Consider the following 22,243-nt stretch of genomic DNA (forward strand, 5'->3'; position numbering starts at 1 on the left):
CTCAACAAAGTGCCCTCCTTTGGATTCTACATCCCAGGGTATTACAGGAAGCCTCATTAAACCAGGAAATTGCAAATGACTTTGGGCCACGAGTGAAACCTCCAGGGTTGGATCCATTTCACTGGGGCTAGGGCGGCAGCATCTGGGAACAGCGTGGGGCCAGGGCAGAAAGGGAGCCTGCATTAGCCCCGCTATGCTCCCATCTGGGAGCCACCTAAGTGCCACCTGTCCAGAGTCTGTACCCCTAACCCCCTCCTGCACCCCAATCCCCAGCCCTGAGCCACACCCTCTCCTACACCCCAATCTCCCACCCGTCCCCCCCAACACCCAAACTCCCTCCCAGAGCTTGTACCCCACCCCCTCTTGCACCCCAACTCCTCAGCCCATCCAAAGTCTGCACCCCAAGTCCGTGCCCTACCCCAGTGAAAGTAAGTGTGCAAGTGACAGAGGGAGGGGGGATGGACTGAGTGGGGCGGGGCCTCAAATAGGTGGGACAAGGGTGTTTGGGTTTGTGTGATTAGACTGTTGGCAACCCTACCATGGGGGCCCTGGCTTCCCCACAGGGGGTTCCCCCCACTGCCCCATCTAGTCCAGCCCTGTGCCCAAAAGTCCAGGCTGCGATTATAAAAGGCCATTGTGCAGCGGTGTGGAGTTACAGGCAGGCCCTGGGGAACAATACAAGGAAATGCTCTTTACTAGGGTGGGAACCGCCTTGTGACATCACATCACATTAATGAAAAATGAGTCCACCTCCGCCCTGCTCCCAACATGAGCCAGGATTTCCATGGCAATGGATTAGATCCACCGGCGAGACTTGGGGTCTGCAGGAATCATCAATAACTAAACCTGAAGGTAAGAGGCCTAGTACGGCTCTGGGATTTGCAGACGTGAACCCCGACCCGTTAACCCCTCCCCCGTTCCACTCCCCAGGCTCCCCCGAACAGTGCGTCAAGCTGAATTGTGCGCAGCATTGTGATTTAAACAAAATCTGAACTGTGCTCTCCAGAGCTGGAAAAAAGTCAGGTATTAACCCCTCCTGTGCCGCCCAGCAACACCAAGTTTGTCCACAGGCTGGGTTACTATCCAATTATAAAACAGACTTTCTAGAAACATTCCACATCGACCCTGAGCTTCGGAAAACGGTTTCCCTCTCGAATCTGCAACATGAAATGGTTATAAAGGTTTGGGATGATCTCTAGGGATTTTACACCACCTAGGCAGAATTCGGGGGGTGGGATTTTGTGCGCTTCCCACAGGGCGCGCGGGAGCTTCTGGTTCCACTCCTGTTGCGCCGCCAAAGGACCCTCCGCCGAAATGCTGCAGATGACAGCGGCAGTCATTGAGCTACTCAATTCCCTGCCCTTGTTTTCCGCGGCACATCGGCAGAAGGTCCTTCTTTGGCGGCGCGACGGAAGAGGAACCGGAAGCTCCCATGCGCGCCGTGGGGAGTGCACAAAATGCCGCCCCCCAAATCCTGGCACTCTAGGCGACCACCTAGAGTTGCCTAATGGAAGCACCGGCCCTGCTGCTGGGGTTAGAGACCCTCATTGAGCAAAGCGTGTGCTTAATTTTAAACGCAGGAGCGCTCCCATTGACTTCAATGGAACAAGCGGCCGATTTTGAGTTATGAAGATGCTTAAGGGCTTTGCTGCACCAGGGCCAGAGTGCTCGGCCCTGTACAGCAAGGATTCGATTGTGCCCAGCGGCATCCCTTTGAAGGAGCTATGTTGATTTACACCAGATAAGGATCTGATCCTATATCTCTAAAAAGAGACTAATAATTTATGCATCTATGTACAGTGGTTGTCTCTATATAGTGCTTATCTGTATAAACGTGTTATTTCCCCAACCCATGTGATTCTGTGCTCGTCTGATAGGGTAATTTGGGGGGACCCCCCATTGTGCCAAGACCGGTCACAGGAATGACCATTACGTGGGCAGAGGTTTTTCTAAACCGTGTCAGGAACGCACACGGCCGATTGCCCTGGTTTTAAACAGCGACATTCCAGGCAGCTTTGGAAAATCCTGGCTGTCGTGTGCCTGTTACATTAAAACCACAACATCAAACCCAACTGCTCTTTTTCTAAAGCCGGGCATTCTAGGCCCCTCCCCAGCTCTTGGGAGGAGAGAGGACAAGCAAACGCCAGCTGTGGTTCTCCCCCTTGACACAGCACCTCTGCTTGGCATGTCTCTTGCCAGCCTGGGCACTTTCCCTCTTGAAGGTTCCATTAAAAACCTACCACCAATTGTTTTAGTCCATCTCCACCCCTATGAGGTTTCAGGACCTATTTAACAAACCCGGACTCCGTGGCCATTGCTACATGCGTCCCTTTAACAGAAACACATGAATCGGATTCTGCTGCTGGTTACATCACAGCTGGAATCCTGGCCCCACTGCAGATCATGGGGGGTTTTCCATTGACTTCGGGGGGCCAGGATTTCTCACAGTCAGTGCAAAATGCCATCAGATCAGCCTGAGAGCACAGGTGCAGTGAGCATGAGGGATAGGGCAGGATCGGGCCTGTTGGCTGCAAAGGGACCACTCTGGGGGCAGGCCCAGCCACTGGTACAGAGTACTCGGCTATTCCTGAAGGCAGAGCTGAGGTGCAATTAAAACCCCAAAGGGGAGGGGGGCCAAGGAAGGTCTGAGCCCCCATCCTTTGGCAGTAGAGTCTCTCTCTTCTCTTACAAAAAGGCAGACCCCTCCCCTCTCTCAGGTCACCTGAGGTCACCCAACCATGACCCCAACATGGGTCATCAGAAGGCTTTTGCACCCAGGACCTTCAGCTCTAAAGAACAAGGCTCTACTGCTCTGGCTAGAGGAGGAGTCCCCTCAGCTGGCAGCAGCAGCAGGCTGTTGTCCACGTTGTAGCCTACAAGCACGTTACTGACCCCGAGGTCTCTGGTAGATCAAGTCTCAGATTGTCCAGAGCACAGAGCCTCTGGGCCCCTCCCCTAGGGAATGATACACCCTTTCTCTGCGCACACTGCAGGGGCAGAGTCCACACATATCTAGATCCACAGGACAGCCCTCACCGAGCCAAACACTTGACAGAGGGGAGAGGAGAACAGGGGTTACGGACAGAGGGGGTGGAGGATGTAGAGATGCTGGCAGCAAGGGAAATGCAGCCCCCACGCTCCCACCCTGGGACACAGAGACACGGTTGGGAAGGATTGGGGAAGCAGCGAGTCCAGGAGCAGATGAGGCAGTGCCACTGTCCCTCATGTCCTCCAGGGAGGGACCTCTCCAGCCTGGCTGTCTCAGATGGATGCATCGACTTCTTGGCATGGCAACGTCTGCCCTGATGCAGGACCCAGGGTCTCTCCCATCTCCCACCAGGGGCTTGCCTGGATCCGGGTTGAGTTTAGAAAAAAAAAATGGAATGACTGAAATGAAGTAGGAAGCCAGTGTGCAGTCCGAGGAGCTGAAATGCTGCCCAAGCCGGACCAGGCAGGTGGGAGGTCAAGTCACAAGTGGGGGCAAAAAGGGGAGCCCAGTGGCCTGAGTGAAGGCTGGCGGGAGAGCGAGATGGAGCAGGCACCTGCAGAGAGAGAGAGACAGAGAGAGAGGGTGGGATCGGGGGCAGCCAGACAAGGATCTCCCAAAGAACCATGGCCAGCTGGGTTACGACGAGACCTGGGCAGGGAACAAGATTTCATCCCCTGGGGAATACTAATAGTTCAACTGTGTTTGGTCCTGAATCAGGAGAAGGTGGTCAAAATATTGAAGTTTTTCACAGAAGTTCAAAGAAATTGCAAAATGTTTTGTTTCAGATCAGTTCAATATTCAACAGCATCTTCTTATGCCACCGCGGTGCCGCATGGGAGTTGTAGTTCAGGTGCCTCATGTCCCCATTCTTCCCTCTGGGCAGGCTTTGTAGCTGAACTATAACTCCCATGAGGCATCGCGGCAGCACAGGAAGATGCACTTTAATGTTGAACTGATTTGGAAGAAAGAACAATACATTTTGGTTCAGTTCAACAAACCAAGATGTTTCCATTCAGGTGGAAGTGGACCCCAAACAAAAGTATTTTGTTGAGATTTATATGATGGGGGGAAAAAAAAACCAAAAGTTTCAGCAAAATCAAAGTTTTTCCATTTGGTTTTGTGGCAACTACATTTTCCGTCAAAAAGACATTCTTATAGAAAATTTCTAAGCAGAACCCAGAACCCTGCCACTGGAGCTAAAGGAGAATCTCCATTAGCTGTTTGCAGTACAGGGCTTATGACACACAGTGCAGTAGATCTGAATCCATCCAGTAGAGGGCAGACACACACACACATTTAAGGGCCAGCTTTTGACACACAGACCCACCTTCCTATCCACACGCAGACTAAATCTGTTTAGTCTCCGATTTCTCCAACATTGCCTGTGGTGTGATCTGAAACTGTAACACAACAGACCCAAGACCGGCCCCAGGGGCAGCACTTGATGCAAATCATTTATTTGCTTTTGATTCACACTCCCTGAAAGCTTGGCCCAAGGGGGCCTGGACTGGAGCTCCCCAGGACTTCACACTGTGTTTGGCAGGGCTGGACACAAGTTGGGCAGGGAGAAGGGGGTCTTGCTGTGTGTCAGGGATCAAGGGACCCCCACCAATATGGAGCAGAGCTGCCCCAAGAAGGATCATGGATGCAGTATTTCCCATCGGATCGTCTCTACCTCTGTCCCTTTAGAGGGTGCAGAGTCTCATCCATATTGGCAGAGCCAGTTCTCCCAGCCCCAGAGGAACTAAATCTGCTGCACAAGAAAAACTTGGGCACACAATAAAGCCCTTGGGGAAGAGGAGCCCGGATTTGCTCTGTGGAATCCCCCCAGCAGGAGAGGGTGGGTGAAGGGGCGTAAAACAGTTCCGTCCCCCACCCATGCCCCTTGCACAGAGGCCGACTCACCTGCAGCGCCCTGAGGCCGGTCTCCCACACGCTTTACCTCTTCCGCAGCCGCCTCATAAAGCAGCAGGTGATGGTGGCGAGGATGGCGATGCCCGTGAAGAGGGCGCTGGCGATGCCCACGATGAGGGGGATGAACAGGGTGTCCATGGCTGGAGGCGAAAGCAGAGAGGCCTGTCAGACCTGGCGCTGGAGGGGGTGTAAAGCAGCCAGGCCTGGGGGCCATCAGCCAGAGGGCTGGCAGAGAAGCCGGGTGACGGGAGGGGGATTAGCTAGGTCGCACTCTGGCAGGGGGCACAGAGTCAGCCATATCCTGCCCAGAGCCACCTCCCAGCAACATCTGCTGTCACAGAGCTGACTGCAGGCTGGACAGACCCATGGCACACTGTGGGGCAGCACTCAGCAAGGATACCCGGGGGGAGGAGGAGGCACGCACTAATGCTCATACGGGGATGGGGGGGTAGGGGAGAACAGCGGCACTCACCCAGGGCGTAGGGATACAAGGGGAATGGGCTGTGCCGAGCAGCACTTGCTTGTGGCGTAGGGATATGCAGAGGGGGCTGGGGGGAGGAGGAGGAGGCAGTGCATGCAGAACTCACCCCAGGCGTAGGGATACATGGGGAATGGGCAGCGCCAAGCAGCACTTGCCCGTGGTGTAGGGATAAATGGAATGCGGGTGGAGGGCAGGCAGAGCATGCAGAACTCACCCCGGGCATAAGGATACGTACGTACGTACGTGTGTGTCACAGCAGCACAAACCCAGGGCGTAGGGATACACAGGGATTTAGGGGGAGGTGGTGCACTCAGAATTCACCCCGGGAGTAAGGATACACACGTGTGTGTGTGTGTGTGTCACAGCAGCACTAACCCAGGGCGTAGGGATATACAGGGATTTAGGGGGAGGCAGTGCATGCAGAACTCACCCCGGGCATAGGGATACACGGCGACGGAGTTGGACTTCACGGCCCCAGCGTTGTACCAGCTGCGGTCGGGGTAGCGCACCCAGGAGGTGACGGCGCAGTGGTACCTCCCCTCATCGGATGGCTGCACCCCATGGAGCCGCAGCCGGTGGCACTGCGGCCCCACCTTGTCCAGACTCATGTCCCCGCCTGATGCCCGCCGGCCCAGCTCGGCCACGCCGTCACGGCTCACAGAAGCCACCATCCGGCCCTGGGGCTCCTCCTCCCCCACCGTCACCTCCACCCACCAGCTGACGGCCACGTTGACGGCCTGGGTCGACTCCACCGAGATGTTGCACAGCAGCTCGGCCGTGTCCCCGCGGTAGGTGGCAGGGATGGGCAGCCATGCGTAGGCCTCCACCACCACGGCTGCAGGGGACAGACAAGGGCAGCAGGAGTCAGTGCACCGGAGCTATGGCCCAGACTCTGAACCCCTAGGCCCAGCAGGGTCCAAACACCCCCCACTGGCTGAACCCTGATGCTGTCGGAGGCCAAGGGGCTGGGGCCACACATGGAAATGCGGAGAGGAGGGAAAATCTAAAAAACAACACAAAGTTGCCCTTAAGGCATCCCCCAGCACGGGGCGCTGTAGGGAGCATGGCAGGAGGACTAGCCATGGGAGAGTTCCTAGATACTCCAGCCCCGGCCTCCCCCAGCAGGGGGCATTGTAGGGAGCGGGGCAGGAGCACTGGTTGTGGGGTGCTCACATCCAGGCCAATCACACCCTGTTGGAGCAATAGGAATCAGCACGGCCAGGGGCAGAGGGCAGATGGCAGGAGTAGGGGTGCAAAGGGGGCCCCCCAAATGCATGCCAACCCCCCACCCAGTCCAACTCTTGTACCTTCTGATTTCATGTGCACCTTCAGCCCCTGCGACTGGCTGCTGGCCACCTCCCGCAGCCGGGCATCAGGGGAGTGCACGTAAGCCTGGGCCACACAGCGGTAGGTGCCCTCGTCCCCTGGCTGGGCCGACTCGATCCGCAGCCGGTAGGAGCCTGGGGCGGGTGTCAGTTTCTGCAGCGAGACTTGGCGCCGGCCCACCTGGCTGTTGGCATAGCTCTCCCCAACAACGGCCACCCCGTCTGTGTCCAGCTGTGCCACCAGCAGCCCGTCCCCCTCACCCACCACCCAGCTCACGGCGTACGCCACGTGGGGTGCAGGGAGCACAGGGCCTGACAGGTTGCAAAGAAGCTCCAGGGCGTCTCCAGCGCTGAGCCGGACCTTGGGCGGGCCGGCCGACACCGCCAGCTGGCTCGCTGAAACGGAACCAAAAAGAGAGCGGGGGAGTGAGAGCATCCACACAGCCCCGTTGGCACTGCCCCGCCCCTCCTCAAAGGATCCCATGCCCAGAGATCATTTCACCCAGCACCGACATGTAGTCACCTCTGGGGTGGAGCATGGCTGCTGTTTAACAGCCACACAGCAATGCTACACAGCAGTTTGAGGCAGGGGGTGAAGAAGAATTCTGCATTCACTTGAAGCTGCCTGGGGAGGGGTGTGTGTGTGGGGCGGGGGAGGGGGGAGGGCATAATATTTCCCTGCCAAACTGCCGAGCCCCTCACACAACCCTCAACCTGTGATGTCAGCCAGGGGAACCACAGAATCCAGCTCCCTCAAGCCAAGGGTCTAGTTCCCTGCCACCTGGCCCCACTTGCTCATTTGCTCGGCGACTGTGCAAACATGACTGCTCTGATTGCGCTCACTTTGCACTGGAGCGAAAGACTGCCAAGACGAGAGACAACGGGCAATGCGGTCCCTGGTGGTGAGGATGGACCAAGAGGAGAGATCCCGACAGGCACAGGGCGAGCAGTTCCCACAGGGCCGGTGACCGATCGCCCCTGCCTGACAGCGTCAGCGAATGCCCTGCTGCCCTATACCACCCTCCTCCTCATGGGAGCCCAGCCCAGTGAGCACTGACACAGGATGCGGCTTGGGGGCGGAGCTGGCCAGGACTCACCGATGGACTGGACAGTCACCTGGGCCAGTGCTGCCCGCTTCTCGGTGATCAGCTGCCAGCTGCTGTCAGGGTCCTGGATCCATTCGCCTACTGTGCAGTGGTAGGTGCCCGCGTCCCCCGGGCGTACCCGCCCGATCGCCAGCTTGTACTGCTCACTGCCTGCCTTGGCCATGGAGAGCTCCCCAGCCTGGTACCGGTCTGCAAAGTGCTCGCCAGCTTCCACGGCAAAGTCACGCCGCACCCCGACCACCTCCTGCAGCGTCTGGTGCCCCACGGGGGCATCCGGGGCCGACACCCCAAAGGAGACGGAGAGATGGGTGTGCTGTTGCGTCTGGCTCTGGGTCATGCAGCTCAGCTGCAGCTCCTGGCCCTCCAACAAGCTGAGCTGCAGTGGGGAAGTACTAGCCATGCGGCTCCGCAGAGGGGGCCTGGGTGTCGGGGCCAAGACCCAGAGCATGTCAGGGATCACTGCAGGGGAGAAGGGGGAAAGAGAGAGAGATGTGAGCAGGGTCAGGCAAGGCCTTGTCCTGCTGGTCACTGATATCCAGGGACGACCCCTCTACTCCACCACTAGGGGAAAGAGTGTGCGTGTGTGTGTGCGCGCGTGTGCATGTGCGCGCTCCCTCACTCTAACAGCTCTTTACCTTTGATGTCAGGTAACTTGCCCCCCTCCCCCCATAGCTTTAATCCCCTTGGACGGGGCACCATGGCCATAAATGCCTGTAGCCCACAGACTGATGGGAGAGAAAACCCCACAGCCCTAAGGACACTCTGAAGCACCAGCTCATCCCTTTGGTTCCTCAGTGCCCCCTGCTGGTGGAAAAACGGGCTGGGTGCTACCCCAACACCAGGCAGGGAGTCCCAGAACAAGGGGTGGCTCTATGGCTTCTGCCACCCTAAACACGGCAGGCAGGTGGTTTTCAGGGGCGCGCCTGCGGGCGATCCGCCGGTGCTGCGCCTTCGGTGTCCCTGCCACCGAATTGCCGCCGAAGCCGCAGGACCAGAGGACCTCCCGCAGAAGTGCCATTGAAAGCCGCCTGACTGCCGCCCTCACAGTGGCCGAGAGGCCGCCCCCTGCGGCTCGCCGCCACCGGCATGCACTTGGTGTGCTGGTGCCTGGAGCCGCCCCTGCCCAGAACTGCTAGGTCACTAGCCCCTGCTCCAGTCTCTGCAGGGCACTGAGGTCCCAATGGGCCATGGAGCCCGAACTCCACTCACATCCCCAGGGGGCACCACTGGGCAGACCCCTGGGTTGTAGCCACAAGGGGCCTGATCCTGTTAGGGTCGAGCACTCAGCTCCCGAGGGCAGCAGCCAAGCCAGGGCACAGGTTCACAAGCTGCTCTCTCTGGCCCAGCAGCCTGCGTGGATGCTGATGGCACCCGGCACGATTGGGCTGACCCCCCGCTTCCCTCCCTCTGGATGGCAGAACAGAGCCTCCGCTAGCCCAACTCCCCTACCCAGCACTGGGGCTCAGGCTGCCCGGCCCTAGGGTGAGCGCACAGCTGCCTCCTGCCCAAGAGGGCCCCCTCCAGGGCAAGGCTGAGGCCGGTGGCAGGTGGGGTAGTGGGAGCTGCCCCAGGTCTGCAGATAGAGCCAGAGCCCTGGACCTCGCTGAGGTGAAAGACCCCACTGTGCACCCACTCATGGCAGGGAGAGCGTAAGGCGTAAGCAGGGGAGCAGCTGGTCAGCTGGACATGCCCGGATCTGCTGTGCGTCTGCTGTGCCCCAGAGACACCCCAACCCACACTCCTCCCACCCCACAAAAATAATCCCCATGCTGGGGCCTGTTCTGCTCTACGAAGGCTGCAGCATGTCTCCCAGCCCCTCCCGCTCAGGAGCTCACTGGTCACCTGGGAAGACCCCAATGGGCTAATCCAAAGAGCCCAGCCAAGTGGGAACATCCGAAGGTGCAGCTGGATCCTGGCCAGGCTCAGGGTATGAGGAACTGCGGGGTTCCCCACGCTCCATCCCAGTTCCCCTTTCTGAAGGGCAAGCTCCAGAGGGGCGATGTTACGTCAGCCGCCCATGCTGCAATTCCTGGCCTGTGGGCGCAGGGGATTCCCACAAGTCGCTCTCTTACAGGAAAGGAAAAAGCTCTGAGCCTCTACAGCAACGCTACACCGGCCAGGGAGGCTGCCACGCAGGAGATTCCTACGGAGAGCTGCTCCCACCCACCCTAAGGCCCCGTTACCTGTCAGAGAAGCACGGAGGGGCCGCAATGTGGCTGAGAACCAGGCCCCTGTATGTCTGAGTCTCATGCGCCCCATTCACGTGGGGCCAGCGGCAGAAGCTGGGCTGTGTGGGGCAATCAGCACTGGTATCTGGGGAGGGTCTATGCAGATTTGTTCTAGGTGCTGCCAGGCATGGAGTGCCTGAGCCCTGGACGCTAGACAACAGGGCTGCTCGTTACCCTAGCCAGAGGCTTCAGCACCAGATCAGCCCCCAATGCCCCAAGCTATTACCAGTCCTAGCATAGAGGGCAGACCAGGGGACTGTCCAGGGCGCACATGGGGCCCTGCGTAGCAGAGTGTAAGTTAGAGCAACCTCAAGGCTGCTGTAATTTACATGGTGGGCAGGACTATAGGGAGTGCATAAAACAGAATCCTCTCAGAAGCAACAGACTGAGGGCAGGGAGCATTTGTACAGCGCCTAGCACAATGAGGCTCTGATTTAGGCCTGGCCCTTGGGGATTACCACAGTTCAGGGTCAGTCACTATAATGGCCTGATTCTCCGCAGCCACCCACCTTCTCATGCCTCATTTGCACCAGCACAGATTTGGTACAAGACCCCATGTGACCAGCAGGCTGGCCCTCGTCACTGGTGCAAGCGACACACATGGATCTGGGTGGCAGTGGAGAACTGGGATTTTTATCTTAGTGACTCATCTTGGCACAGGGATGGGGGGGGTGGGAGCTTGGTGGTAAGAGGGGTTTACAGCCACTCTCCCTGTCTTGTCCCCAGTGCCGGAATGGGGTAACTGGGAGCCAGGCGGTGTGCATGGGGTCCCCCGAGTTGCACAGTACCCAGGTACCTTTCAGCACCACCTTGCTGCTGTAGTTGCCATGGTACGTGGAGTCGGTGGTGGGCGTGTAGCACTCATAGACGCCAGCGTCCTCGGCCCGCAGCCGGGCGATGCGCAGCTCGACGGCATCGCCACGCAGCCGCTGCACCGACACCTCCCCGCTCTGCACGCGGGGGCTGAAGACGGCATAGGGGAAGCTGGGGTCCCTGGTGCTGACCATGCCGATGGAGATCTTGGGCGCCGTTGGGCGGTACAGGAGCCACTCGAAGTGCTGCAGCGTGGGGCCCTCGTACTCTGAGACGCTGCAGGGGATGGAGATGGCCGTGCCCTCCACGCGGAACAGGGGCCCTGGGGGCAGGTGCACCTCCCGCGCCCCACACAGCCCTGCAGAGAGGGAGCGGGGAGAAGGGGTTAGTGACCGAGGGAACTACAGAGCACAGCCCGTCTCATCCCTCAGCCCAGCGGGGCCCAGGGGCTCCCATCCCCCATCTCTGTGCCCCCCAGGGGTCTGTGTCCCCACAGTACACTCCTCTTCCCAGGAACCCCCCAAAACATCTCCTGGGTCTGCCTCTAGGGGCCCTGACCGCTGCCAAGGACCCCCAGATCCCCACCCCCATCATCCTGCCCCCTATCGCTCCATCATCCTTGCCCCCCCATAGCACCTCCCCTTCTCAGGCCCCCTATGCATCCCCTGGGGAGTCCCATTCCACACCCTGCCATGTACTTTCTCTAGAGGACCCATCCCCCTCTACAGTGAACAGCCCCCAACCAAGGGGTCCCATCCTCCACACCCCCAAGATCCCATCCCTAGGACCCATCCCCCACCCAAGCAAGTCCAGAGCACCTCTCTCCCCGACAGTCAGTTGTTCTCAGCCCCCCACCAGCAACATGCTGCTTGTCTCCCTCTAGTGGCTGCTCCACAACAGGATAACAGCCTACTGCTGCCAGCAGCATCACTCCTTCAGCTCCAGCAGCGGAGGCCAGGACCATGGTGCTGGAAGCCCTGAGTTCAAGTCCTGGCAATGATGTAGGTTGGCAAGGGGGGGATATATGAGCTCCTACTGAAAAGTGACTCCCTCCAGCCTGGCCCTCAGTGCCTTGGCTCCTGGGGCAGAAATCAGGCCAGCTGCCAGGGGAGGGAAGGGAACTGGAGTGGCTTAAGGGGTGAAGGCCCCGGGACATGGACCACAGATAGGAGCAGATGGGACTTGAGGACAGACAGCATACATCGAATCCTTTGGTCTTTCCAGCCCTGGATCCCAGATCTCTTCACAGCCCCAATCCCAAGGAGCTAAACCTCCCAGCCCCTACTGCTGCTGCACAGAGAGGGGGAAGGGGCTGGCCCCAGGTCACACACTGAGTGGCTAGGAAAGGAACCCACGAGTCCAGCTTCCAGATCTGTGCTCTAACCACAAGGGGAGGCTGCCTCAGGTTTGGTTTACAGAAACCGAGGGGCGGGTGATTTACCCCCTTACCCTGTCATTCAGCCCCATAGCAGGGAAATCCTCAGCACTCCCCCAGTCCCAGCCCCCCTGCACCCATTGGACTCCACAATCTGCCTCCTAGCATGTCCAGCACAACCGCATCCCCCACATCCTCTCAGCACATCTCAGGACCCAACAGCTTCCCCCTCTGCTCCCCCAGCATTGGCCACTCTCCTCTTCTGTGGCCACCCCAACACAGCCTGTCTCTCTGCCTCTGCAACCCTCCTCTTCTCCGGTCAGCCCTGCAGGTTCAGGCTGCCAAGCCCCCTCTCCACTGGCCATTGCAGAAGTGTCACTTCCGCTGCGTTGCTTTCAGATGGGGCCAGATTCCAGGCTGCATCCCCCAAGTGATCCAGCACCAGGCGGCCTGGGGAGAGAGCGGGTTGCACTGCAACTGCAGAAGCCAAAGCAGCCCCGGTGTAAGCCAGAGCAGCCCCAAGGCTGCTCTAACTTATGGCAGCTTCCCCAGAAAGCCTGTAGGGCTACATAACTCTGCTTACTCCCCAGACCTTCGAGGGGGCCATGTAGGTGCTCCTGAACCCAGGGAGTTCTTCCCCGGGGGTCTCACGGCTGCTGGAGCTCCACAGAGATGGGGGGTTAGTTTGGAGCCTGGCATTGGGGTCAGACTCAGCTCACCAGCCCCTTTCTCCCCCCACCCGGCCCTCTGCCCCATGGCCACTCCCAGTCCACAGCTGCCGGGAGCACAAGCCATAGCGCTGCCTGGGATTCCAGACAGTGGGCCCGACTCCTACCCCTTCCTGCTAGGAACTGGGTCAAGGCACAAGCATCTCAGCGGGCAAGTGAGAAGCCCTGTCAGCCCTGGGTCCAGTCCCTGCTTTCGATCATGGATGGCACGAGTGTGGGAATCTCAGACCAATTCCTGGTGAATGTTCATCTCCATCACAGAGCCACGTGATTCGGCAGCATCTGCCCTGGGCTGGGATAGCCGGGGGGCCTGTAGGCTGGAACTGAGGGGCAGGGAAAGGGGGAGCCCTGGGCTGAGGTAGTGTGTGTGGGGGGCTGTGGGTCAGAACTGAGGGATGAGATGGGAGCCTTGTGCTGGGATAGTGGGTGGGGAGGGGGCCCTCTGGGTTGGAATTGAGGAGCTGTGGGAGCCCTGGGCTGGGATAATGGGGGGGCATGGGCTGAAATTGAGGGGCAGGGGGAACCCTGGGTTGGAATGGCAAGGGAGGTGCTGTGGGTTGGAATTGAGGGGTGGGGGGAGCCCTCGTGGGATAGTACGGAGGCTGTGGATCAGAATTGAGGGGTGATCGGAGGCCTGGTTGAGATGGCAAGAGGGGGGCTGTGAGTTGGAATTGAGGCGAGGGGAACCCCAGTGGGATAGTGGGGGGGCATGGGAGGAATTGAGGGACATTGGCAGAGCTGTGGATGGGAACACAGGGGGTGCCCAGTGCAGGGACAGCAGGGGAGGCTATGAGTAGGGACTGATGGGCACTGGTGGAGCTGGGCGGGGGGGCCTTTGTCCAGCTCAGCCGTTCCCTCGTGAGCAGTAAATTCGCTTCCAGGAGCCAGAACAGTGACTGGCTACACATTTGCTTCCTGCCCCGCCGGTGCACCAGCCCCCAAGGTCTAAATCCCTCCCGCTGGAGGACAGATGCCAACACTCCCTTGGCCAGCAGCCAGGAGAATCACAGGAGCATCAACTGACTTCCAGGGCAGATGGGGGAGCAGCTGCGATTCCAGCCCTGGGGGAGTTCAGGGCAAGAGTTTCCATCACTCTCCCCACAAAGACACAGCTGCCCTAGAGAGCTGCACAGACACACAGGGAGAGACAGTCCCTGCCCTCGAGAGCTCACAGGAGGGGAAACCGAGGCACCAAGCAGGGAAATGACATGCCCAAGGCAAGTGGCACAGCCAGGAACAGACCCCACGTCCCAGTCCAGGGCTTCGGCCTCTAGCTCATGTTGCTCCAGCCTCAGCTATTCAGCAGCTCCTCAGGAAGAGCTAAGAAAAGCCAGCTCAGCACAGAACAAATCACTAGCCAGAAAAGGGACCTAATGCCCAGCAGATTCCCTGATCAAACAGGCTGGGGAGCGAGGCAAACCCGCCCCCATCGGCTCCACTCTGCAGCTGCGGCCCAACCCAAGGACCTTTGCTCCCGTCCCCGAGCGTTTCCCCGCCCAGGGCCCGAGGACAGCTAGCACCAGCCTGACACCAGCTTTCTCCAAAGCGCAGAGCCGGGTCTATTGCCTCATCCTCCACAGGGACAATCGGACTCAGTGTGCGACGGCTCTGGGATACCGAGGGGACAATGGGGGGATGCAGCGCCAGCAGTGATTGCAATAGGCAGGATGCACAAAAGGCTCCTTCTCCTGCATTTGCACCGTGCAAGGCAAGCGAGCCAGACACACGCACGCGCTGCACACCCGGCCATGCATGCTAATAAGATCATATCTGGGTCAGGCCACCCAGCCGCAGGCTGAGATCCAGGCCGCTCAAATATAACACTACAGGGACTGGGTCTCAAACGGGTCACGTTTCTCACTGCACATTAATGGGCAGATTTCTCCGAGTGCTTGGCACCGACTTCATTAACTCCTGCACAGACACTCGTATCTCGATTTTAGCCCGACTTCTAGCAGTGTCGCTTGTGTCGGCAAATTTACAGGAGTCAGCTAAACCGATCTAGCCATTTACTGGCTGTGATTTAGTTAGACGGAGGCCGTTTCGGTGCCTGAACGGGCGCTCTCCTGCAAGTCTGGCCCTAAGAATACAGGTCTCGGTGCTGGATCATAGATGTCAAGGGATCATCACGCTCCTGCGCGATCCAGGCCAGAGATTATCAACCATTTACCTGAAGCCAGCCTCATAACATCTGCATGAGCCAGACTGGATCTTACAGACAGACACCTCACATGGCTCTGCAGCCGTTCCACTAGGTAATTCCCCACCCTGTTAAAAACATGCCCCTTATTTCCAGCCTGAATTTGCCCAGCTGCGGCTCCCAGCTGCTGGGAGGGATAGCTCGGTGGTTTGAGCACTAGCCTGCTAAACCCAGGGCTGTGAGCTCAATCCTTGAGGGGGCCATTTAGGGATCTGGGGCAAAAATCTGTCTGGGGATTAGCCCTGCTTTGAGCAGGGGGTTGGACTAGATAACCTCCTGAGGTCCCTTCCAACCCTGAGATACTATGATTCTACAGAGGAGCTAATTAACTATCAGGGACAGGTGGATGCCTGTTTATTTACCCCAGGCAGCAGCACCCCAGTTCTTGTTTACACAGAACCCCTGACACCGAGGGGCCTCAGAGCTGGCGATGCTGAAACTCACCAGCCAAAATAAATGAAACCAGGCCCTGCCCCAAGGAACTGGCAGAGGCAGGGGTGGGGGGTTTGCTGCTGGGCGAGCACCACAGGAGAAGTGAGAGGTCCCTGTGTGGTGGCTCAGCAAATAGGGAGGTTTCCACGTATAGGGAGCCAGGTGGGGGGAAGACACACTGATGGCAGCTGTGCCCAGGGGCCCAGCCAGAGGCTCCCATTGGTACCAGAGTGGGGAATAAGTCTTTGTGCATTGACTAGCTCCCAGGGCGCTCACGGTGATGCTGGTACTGCAGGGCAGATGCAGGTGGGCCAGGCGCGTGCTGGCCAGCCAATGCAATCGTGCCAGCCCCTAGATCTCATGCAGCACAGCCACCATCCCAGCAGCCAGGCACTACTGACACGCTCAACATGCCGGCCTCGGCCATATCGTCCAAGTACAAATGGGGAAACGGAGGCACAGAGCAGGCAAAGTGACTTGCCCAAGACCACGGACCTAGTCAGTGGCAGAGATGGGGATAGAACCCAGGAGTCCTGATTCTCAAGCCCTGGCTCTAACTACTAGACCCTGATAACTACCAGTCAGACCAGAGCTAAGGGCAAAAATCCAGAGCCAAACACATCTGCTCACCCCCACCGGGGTCATGGCAAAGAGACAAACAGCCCCTGCTGAGCCTAGGTGCTCATTGCCAGCCCCCGTGTGTGCTTTGAGATGTTCCAGGGTTCCCTATAGGCCTTGGGGGGCAGCGAATAGCTACAGCACCCTGTGCTCTGGCCACACCCCCAGCTGCCCCTTAGGGGCCCTAGGGGGCAGGGAATAGCCACACCGACATCTGCCCCCTATGGGCCAGAGGGTCAATGGCTCATGATTTTAAACTCTCTAGGCGCGAAGGGCTGGCTCTTCAGATCAGATGCCCTTCCTTAGAGCTGCCTTTCTGATCATCCCTAGCCGCCCCTCCCCTCACTCAATGCCCTGGACTCCAAGGCTCCCGTTTTTCTGGCACAGCCTCTCATCCTGCAGCCTGGAGCTGCAGTGGAAAAGATTCCGCGGTTGCAGTTTGACACATTCAGGGTTTTTTGAATCAGGGAGTGAATATTTTGCAGTGAAGAAAGTGACTCACCCTGGCTTTGGTTTCTAAGTAGCGTTTCCTGGTTGGGAGGACTTAAATTCAGCATGGGGAAAAAAAAGATCAAGAGCAGATTCTCTCCATGTCCCCCTTTTGGAAACTCAGGCTGGAAGGTCTGAAAAGTTTCAACCTTTGGGAGCAACTCTGGAATTTCTGGCCTCCGCTCCCCCTCCCCTCCACCCTGAAACTGACCAGGTGTGCTCTGAAACAGATGGGGGGATGACAGCTGAGCTTAGGGGTGCCTGTGTCAACTGGGGGCGGGGGCTGTGAAACACAAGGAGAATGCCAGGCTCTCAATCTAATATTTATCAGTGCATTTGCTTTTCTGCTGCTTGGCGAGTGCTGGGCTTTCAAAATAATATATTGTGGTTTAAAACCAGAAGTCAGTTTGAGTGAGGCTATTTGGAAGGAGGGGAGTGTTTGATATAGCTAGAATTGGGATTATTATTGTTTGTTTATATTATAGAAGCGCCTAGACTCCTCTGCGGAGATCAGGGCCCTGCAGTATCAGGTGCTGCCCAGATAGAGTCCCTGCCCCAGCTGAGATCAGGGCACAGTGCCCCGGGTGCTGCACAGACAGAGCGAGACACAGTCCCTGCCCTGAAGCGCTCACAGTCTGCACAGACAAAGGGTTTAGGGAAAGGCACATTTAAATCTTGATTTAAAAACTGTGAGTGATGGAGAATCCACCCCAGCCCTTGGGTAAATTGTTCCAGTGCCTCGTTTCCAGCCTCAATTTGTCTAGCTTCAATTTGCAGCCGCTGGCTTGCAGGGGTGGCTCCAGGCCTCAGCATGCCAAGCGCGTGCTTGGGGTGGCAAGCCACTGGGGGCGCTCTGCCGCAGCGTGCCTGTGGGAGGTCCGCCGAAGCCGCGGGACCAGCGGACCCTCCGCAGGCAAGCCGCCAAAGGCAGCCTGCCTGCCGTGCTTGGGGCGGCAAAATGCCTAGAGCCGCCCCTGCTGGCTTGAACCCAGATGCCCTGGGTCCCAATCCCATGCCACAGCCACCGAGCCTGTCTTCCTCTCCAAGGCATGGGGCTGAAATGCCGCGCGGGGCCTCCTAGCGTAACAACTCCTCTCCTTTGTCGTCATCAAGGTCCAAACTGGGAACTTCAGCATCAGAGTCCCATCTCTTGAGGTAAATAGCTCCAGTGGTAGCAGTACTAGGCTGTTATCTTCTAGCAGTCCGGAAGGGAACAGGACTCATACAGTGTTGGCAAGCTGGGCTAATTCCTTGGGGTGCTGCAAGAGGAAAGCAGGGTGCTCGGCTATCCCCAGAGCTCGATTCCCACAAGGTTCAAGACATTATTTTGCCTGGTCACCAGAGCGGAGGATGGGTGCTGCAGGGAAGAGACGGGTCCAGGAGCTGGGATGGAGCAGCCTGGGCAGTGGATTAGTGGGGTTGTCAGAGCGCCCTGTGCTGCAGTTATTTTCAGCTCCCCAGGGGAAAGGAGGGTGTGAATTAGAGCAACCCTGAGGCTCTCCTAATGTACACCAGGGGCGGGCCAGGGCCTCGAATATAAGGAGTGCCAAGGTGGTTTAAAGCCCCTCCCTGCCCAGTGTCCCCAGTGCAGGAGGTTAATGAAAAATCAGGCCCACAACTTCTAGTTGTGCTCGTTAAAAGGTCACACTGGACCTGCAGAGTGACTCACCCTTCCCCAGGGGAATTGCAGATTTACACTGTCTGGCCAGTGAAATTCCTTTGGGGCAGGCAAAGCTCGGACCATGCAGTACAACCAGCAAGAGCTATGGCCTGGCACAGGGACCACGATGTCACGGTTGGGGAGCCGTGGGGTGTGCAGGCCTGGGGGGGGGGGGGGCGGGCAGAGACTCTTCCTGAGCCCTGCCCCAACCCCATCCCTCCCAAAATCCCAGATCTGTCCATATTCACAACTTGGGGCCCAGCCAGACAGCCCCAGGCAGGACAGATAGAGTCTCCTCCTGGGCCTGACCTGATCTTGTCATGGCCTCATCTGAACCGCCCAGAGCCTGTTCTTAGCAGGTGGCACAACAACTACATCACCCCCTGCCCCGAACCCAGGAGCCAGCCAATGATCAAAGCCCAACGGATCAGAGGGAAGTAACAACAACAAATGTGGATCAGACTAAATAAATGGAGAGAGACAGAAAAGACACCCCCCCCCCCCCCAGTGACTACCCTCAGAGGGCTAGGACTGCGCCAACAGGCAGGTGCTGCTGTAAATAGGGGGCAGGCCCCATTGCCTTGGCCTGCCCAGCGCTGGGGTGGGCTCTGGGTGGCAGAGGTAGCCCTGGAGTGTGAGGTGGGGGCTGCAGGGGTAAGCCCCACAGACACACGCATTGCATAGGTGTTGGGAGGGGGGTGTAAGTGGGAGGAAGGAGAGGCATCCCTGCTCCAGTCTCTAGGCAGAGTTGTGGGGAGACTGGGGAAGGAGGGAGCAGGCAGGGGGCCCTGTTCCCTTGGCATGGCCAGGGAATGAAGGACTGTGAACCTTCATCCCCCACCATGGCTCAGCTCCCTCCCTCCAACAGGGCAGGGCTCCCCTGGCCGCGCTGCGCCCCACCCCCCAGTCCCCAAAGGGGGCAGGGCTCCCCCGGCCGCGCTGCGCCCCCCCCCGTCCCCAAAGGGGGCAGGGCTCCCCCGGCCGCACTGCGCCCCCCCCCGTCCCCAAAGGGGGCAGGGCTCCCCCGGCCGCGCTGCGCCCCCCCCGTTCCCCAGTCCCCAAAGGGGGCAGGGCTCCCCCGGCCGCGCTGCGCCCCCCCCAGTCCCCAGCCGCCAAAGGGGGCAGGGCTCCCCAGGCCGCGCTGCGCCCCCCCCAGTCCCCAGTCCCCAAAGGGGGCAGGGCTCCCCCCAGCCGCGCTGCGCCCCCCCCCAGTCCCCAGCCGCCAAAGGGGGCAGGGCTCCCCCCAGCCGCGCTGCGCCCCCCCCGTTCCCCAGTCCCCAAAGGGGGCAGGGCTCCCCCCAGCCGCGCTGCGCCCCCCCCCAGTCCCCAGCCGCCAAAGGGGGCAGGGCTCCCCCGGCCGCGCTGCGCCCCCCCCCCCAGTCCCCAGCCGCCAAAGGGGGCAGGGCTCCCCCGGCCGCGCTGCGCCCCCCCCCCCAGTCCCCAGCCGCCAAAGGGGGCAGGGCTCCCCCCGGCCGCACTGCGCTGCGCCCCCAGCCACGGCTGTCCCATCTGCAGCAGCAGACACGCCAGAGCCCCCCTCCCCATACACGTCCAGCAGCCGGGGCTCCCCGCGCACCACGCCCCCAGCAGCCCCGGGAACCCCCGCAGCCCGTGCGCCCCGCCCGGCGCTGCCCCTCCGCCGGCCACTCACCCAGCAGCAGCAGCAGCAGCAAGGAGCCCAGCGCGCCCCGGGGCAGCGGCTCCCTCATGGCTCCCATGGTGGCGAGCGGCGGCCGGGGGCTAGGAGCCTTCGCCGGGGTCGCGCCGGCCCGGTGCCGTTCGGCCTCCCTCGGCCCCGCCCGATTGCAGCGGGCGCGCAGCGCGGCTCGCCGAGCCGGGAGCAGCCGCTGGGCTGCCCGGATCGATCCCCCGCCGCAGCCGCTGCGCCGCCAAGTCCAGCGCCTGGGCTCAGACTGCAGTCGGGGCGGGAAAGCCCCCGCTCAATTTCCTGCGTCTCCGATGCGGCCTCCCCGTGGGAGGGATGGGGATTGCATTTAGCGCTGAGCGTCCATGTGCAGCTGGTGTAGTGTCCCACCCCAGAGGTGGCTGCGTGTCAGCGCTGGGTGGCAAGGGGTCCCTGTGGAGCATTACTGCCTGGCGGCTAAACAGCTGCCTTGTTTCCCCCAGAGGTGGCTGCCTTTGTGTGCTGGCTGAGGAATTCTTGGCCCTTTGCACAGTGCTCCCCACAGGGTGTGAGGGAAGCTGCCCTCCCCAGGAGAGAGGGTCCCTGGGAGGAAAGGAAATCTGGAGACTTCCCCACCTCCTTGTAAAATGAGATGCCTTCAACTCTGAGAGGACTCCTGGGTTCTATCCCTAGCTCAGGGAGGGGACTGGGGCCTAGTGATTAGCTCAAAAGCCTGCCTGTGGATCAAAACTCCTGGGTTCTGTTCCCAGCTCTGTCACTGACCTGCTCTGTGACCCTGTGTGACCCTTGTCCCTTCTCAGTGCCTCAGTTTCCCCTATGTCTAATGCAGATGACCGTGAGCTACCTTGCAGGACTGGCAGCAGCTGGGATTGTTGGAAGGGTGGGTGTGTTTTTTTGATTTCTGGTTTTGGTAACCAATAGGACTTTTTTCCATTTTCATTTAAACCAAAAAAACACCTGTGGCACAAAAGTGTCTAAAAAAGAAATAGTTTAAAATTAATAGCTGAAGATTTGCGAAAATTTTAAACAAGAGCTTTCAACCTAATTTAAAGGTAAATTGTGAAGCGATCCCTTTGTCTACTTCACAGCTCCTTTGCATAGGAAGGTGGTCTCTGTGCTGTCCTTCATCTTACCCCCAAGTTGTTTTCACTAGAGATCAGGATCTGATTCTCTTTTGGTGAGGGACTCTGGCAAGTCTGTACGATACTCAAGCGGTGAGAGTTAATTCCATCTTCTGGCTGTGGAGTGAGACCTATAGCAGCAGTTCAGGAGACGGAGAAGGACCATTATTGTTAGGGCAGGAGTCACCAGGTGGCGCTGTTTCACCCAGTCATGCAAGGTCTGTTTGGGCTGGGGGGAGCAGTGTCAGTCTTTGCTGAAGTGCTGCATTGTTGTCACTTTTGGGGGGATCTGATTGCTTTTGGAGGCGCTGTTGCAAGCAGTTTGCTCCCTGCTGGAATCTCTGGAAGGAAAGTCAGTTCTTGGGGTAGAGCTGCCCCCTGGGAATTGGGTGTGGGGTGTGGGCTGAGATGCCTGAGAGTGCGGTGTTGCCTGCCTGCTGTCTGGGACACCACTGTTCCAGGACTGGTGCAAATAGTGTAAATAAACAAGTGGCGCTAAGAATACACAGGGGCTCCATGTCACAGTTTTCTCCTCCAATGGGAAACTGATCTGCTAGGCCCCAAAATCTGCTATTGTTTGGCAGGGGGTGACAACATTAACCCTACGATCCCTCCTATCATACAATGATCTGAACACAGGACCCATCTAGCTGCTTTTCAAACTCAGCTCAGCTGTATTGTCAGGAAACTCCCAGGAACCCTCCCCCCAGACACACAGGTACTCACCCTTGGGTATGGACTAAGCCCTAGATCTGAGTGGGGAAACATGCAGGACCAGCTTGGGGCTATACAGCTCGGGACCAGGCCTGCTGTGAAGGTGTTTGATGCTGACTCCTTACCACCGTCCTTGTGCCTGCTGGGAACTCGGGCTGTGAGAAATCCTTCTCCCTGGGATCTGGTAAGAATCTGCTTGAATCTCACACCCCAAACCTCGTGCCCGGCTCAGGGGAGTTTCCAGAGCGCATGGATGCGATTGTTCCTCTTCACCCTGCTCCTGAGGGGACCTGATGTGAGAGGAAGGGACCCAGAATCCAGCTACCCAGCTCATAGAGCACTGTGCTAGGCCCTTTGGTGATCAGCACAGAGCAGCTGGGACGCTATCCTGAAAGGCACATTGAG

The 22,243-nt window shown here is 58.8% G+C and overlaps 1 protein-coding gene across 2 annotated transcripts; it reads right to left on the bottom strand.

Moving 5' to 3' along the window:
- Positions 1-1,456: 1,456 nt before the first annotated feature.
- Positions 1,457-20,125, bottom strand: IGSF8 (immunoglobulin superfamily member 8). 2 transcript variants are annotated; one of them, XM_030542462.1, is made up of 7 exons: positions 20,017-20,125; positions 10,840-11,215; positions 7,807-8,274; positions 6,692-7,105; positions 5,815-6,219; positions 4,895-5,043; positions 1,457-3,542 (listed from the first exon to the last, which is right to left on the bottom strand). In XM_030542462.1, exons 1-6 carry the CDS (start codon positions 20,074-20,076, stop codon positions 4,928-4,930), a joined length of 1,839 nt encoding a protein of 612 aa, XP_030398322.1. In that variant the 5' UTR covers positions 20,077-20,125; the 3' UTR covers positions 1,457-3,542; positions 4,895-4,927. The 2 variants fall into 2 exon arrangements, with proteins under 2 accessions (XP_030398322.1, XP_030398321.1); XM_030542461.1 differs by having other exon boundaries at positions 10,840-11,214; positions 20,010-20,125.
- Between the last annotated feature and the right edge of the window lie 2,118 nt (positions 20,126-22,243).

Source organism: Gopherus evgoodei, chromosome 24 (genome assembly GCF_007399415.2).
Source record: "Gopherus evgoodei ecotype Sinaloan lineage chromosome 24, rGopEvg1_v1.p, whole genome shotgun sequence".
NCBI classification, from domain to species: domain Eukaryota; kingdom Metazoa; phylum Chordata; order Testudines; family Testudinidae; genus Gopherus; species Gopherus evgoodei.

What these genes read in the sequence shown, in the direction of transcription:
- IGSF8 (XM_030542461.1), bottom strand. Translation starts at nt 20,076, where the DNA reads ATGGGAGCCATGAGGGAGCCGCTGCCCCGGGGCGCGCTGGGCTCCTTG. An exon ending in GCTGCTGCTGCTGCTGCTGG is followed by an intron (nt 11,215 to 20,009) that starts GTGAGTGGCCGG and finishes CCCTCTCTGCAG; the next exon opens with GGCTGTGTGGGGCGCGGGAG. An exon ending in GGTGCACATGAAATCAGAAG is followed by an intron (nt 6,220 to 6,691) that starts GTACAAGAGTTG and finishes TGTCCCCTGCAG; the next exon opens with CCGTGGTGGTGGAGGCCTAC.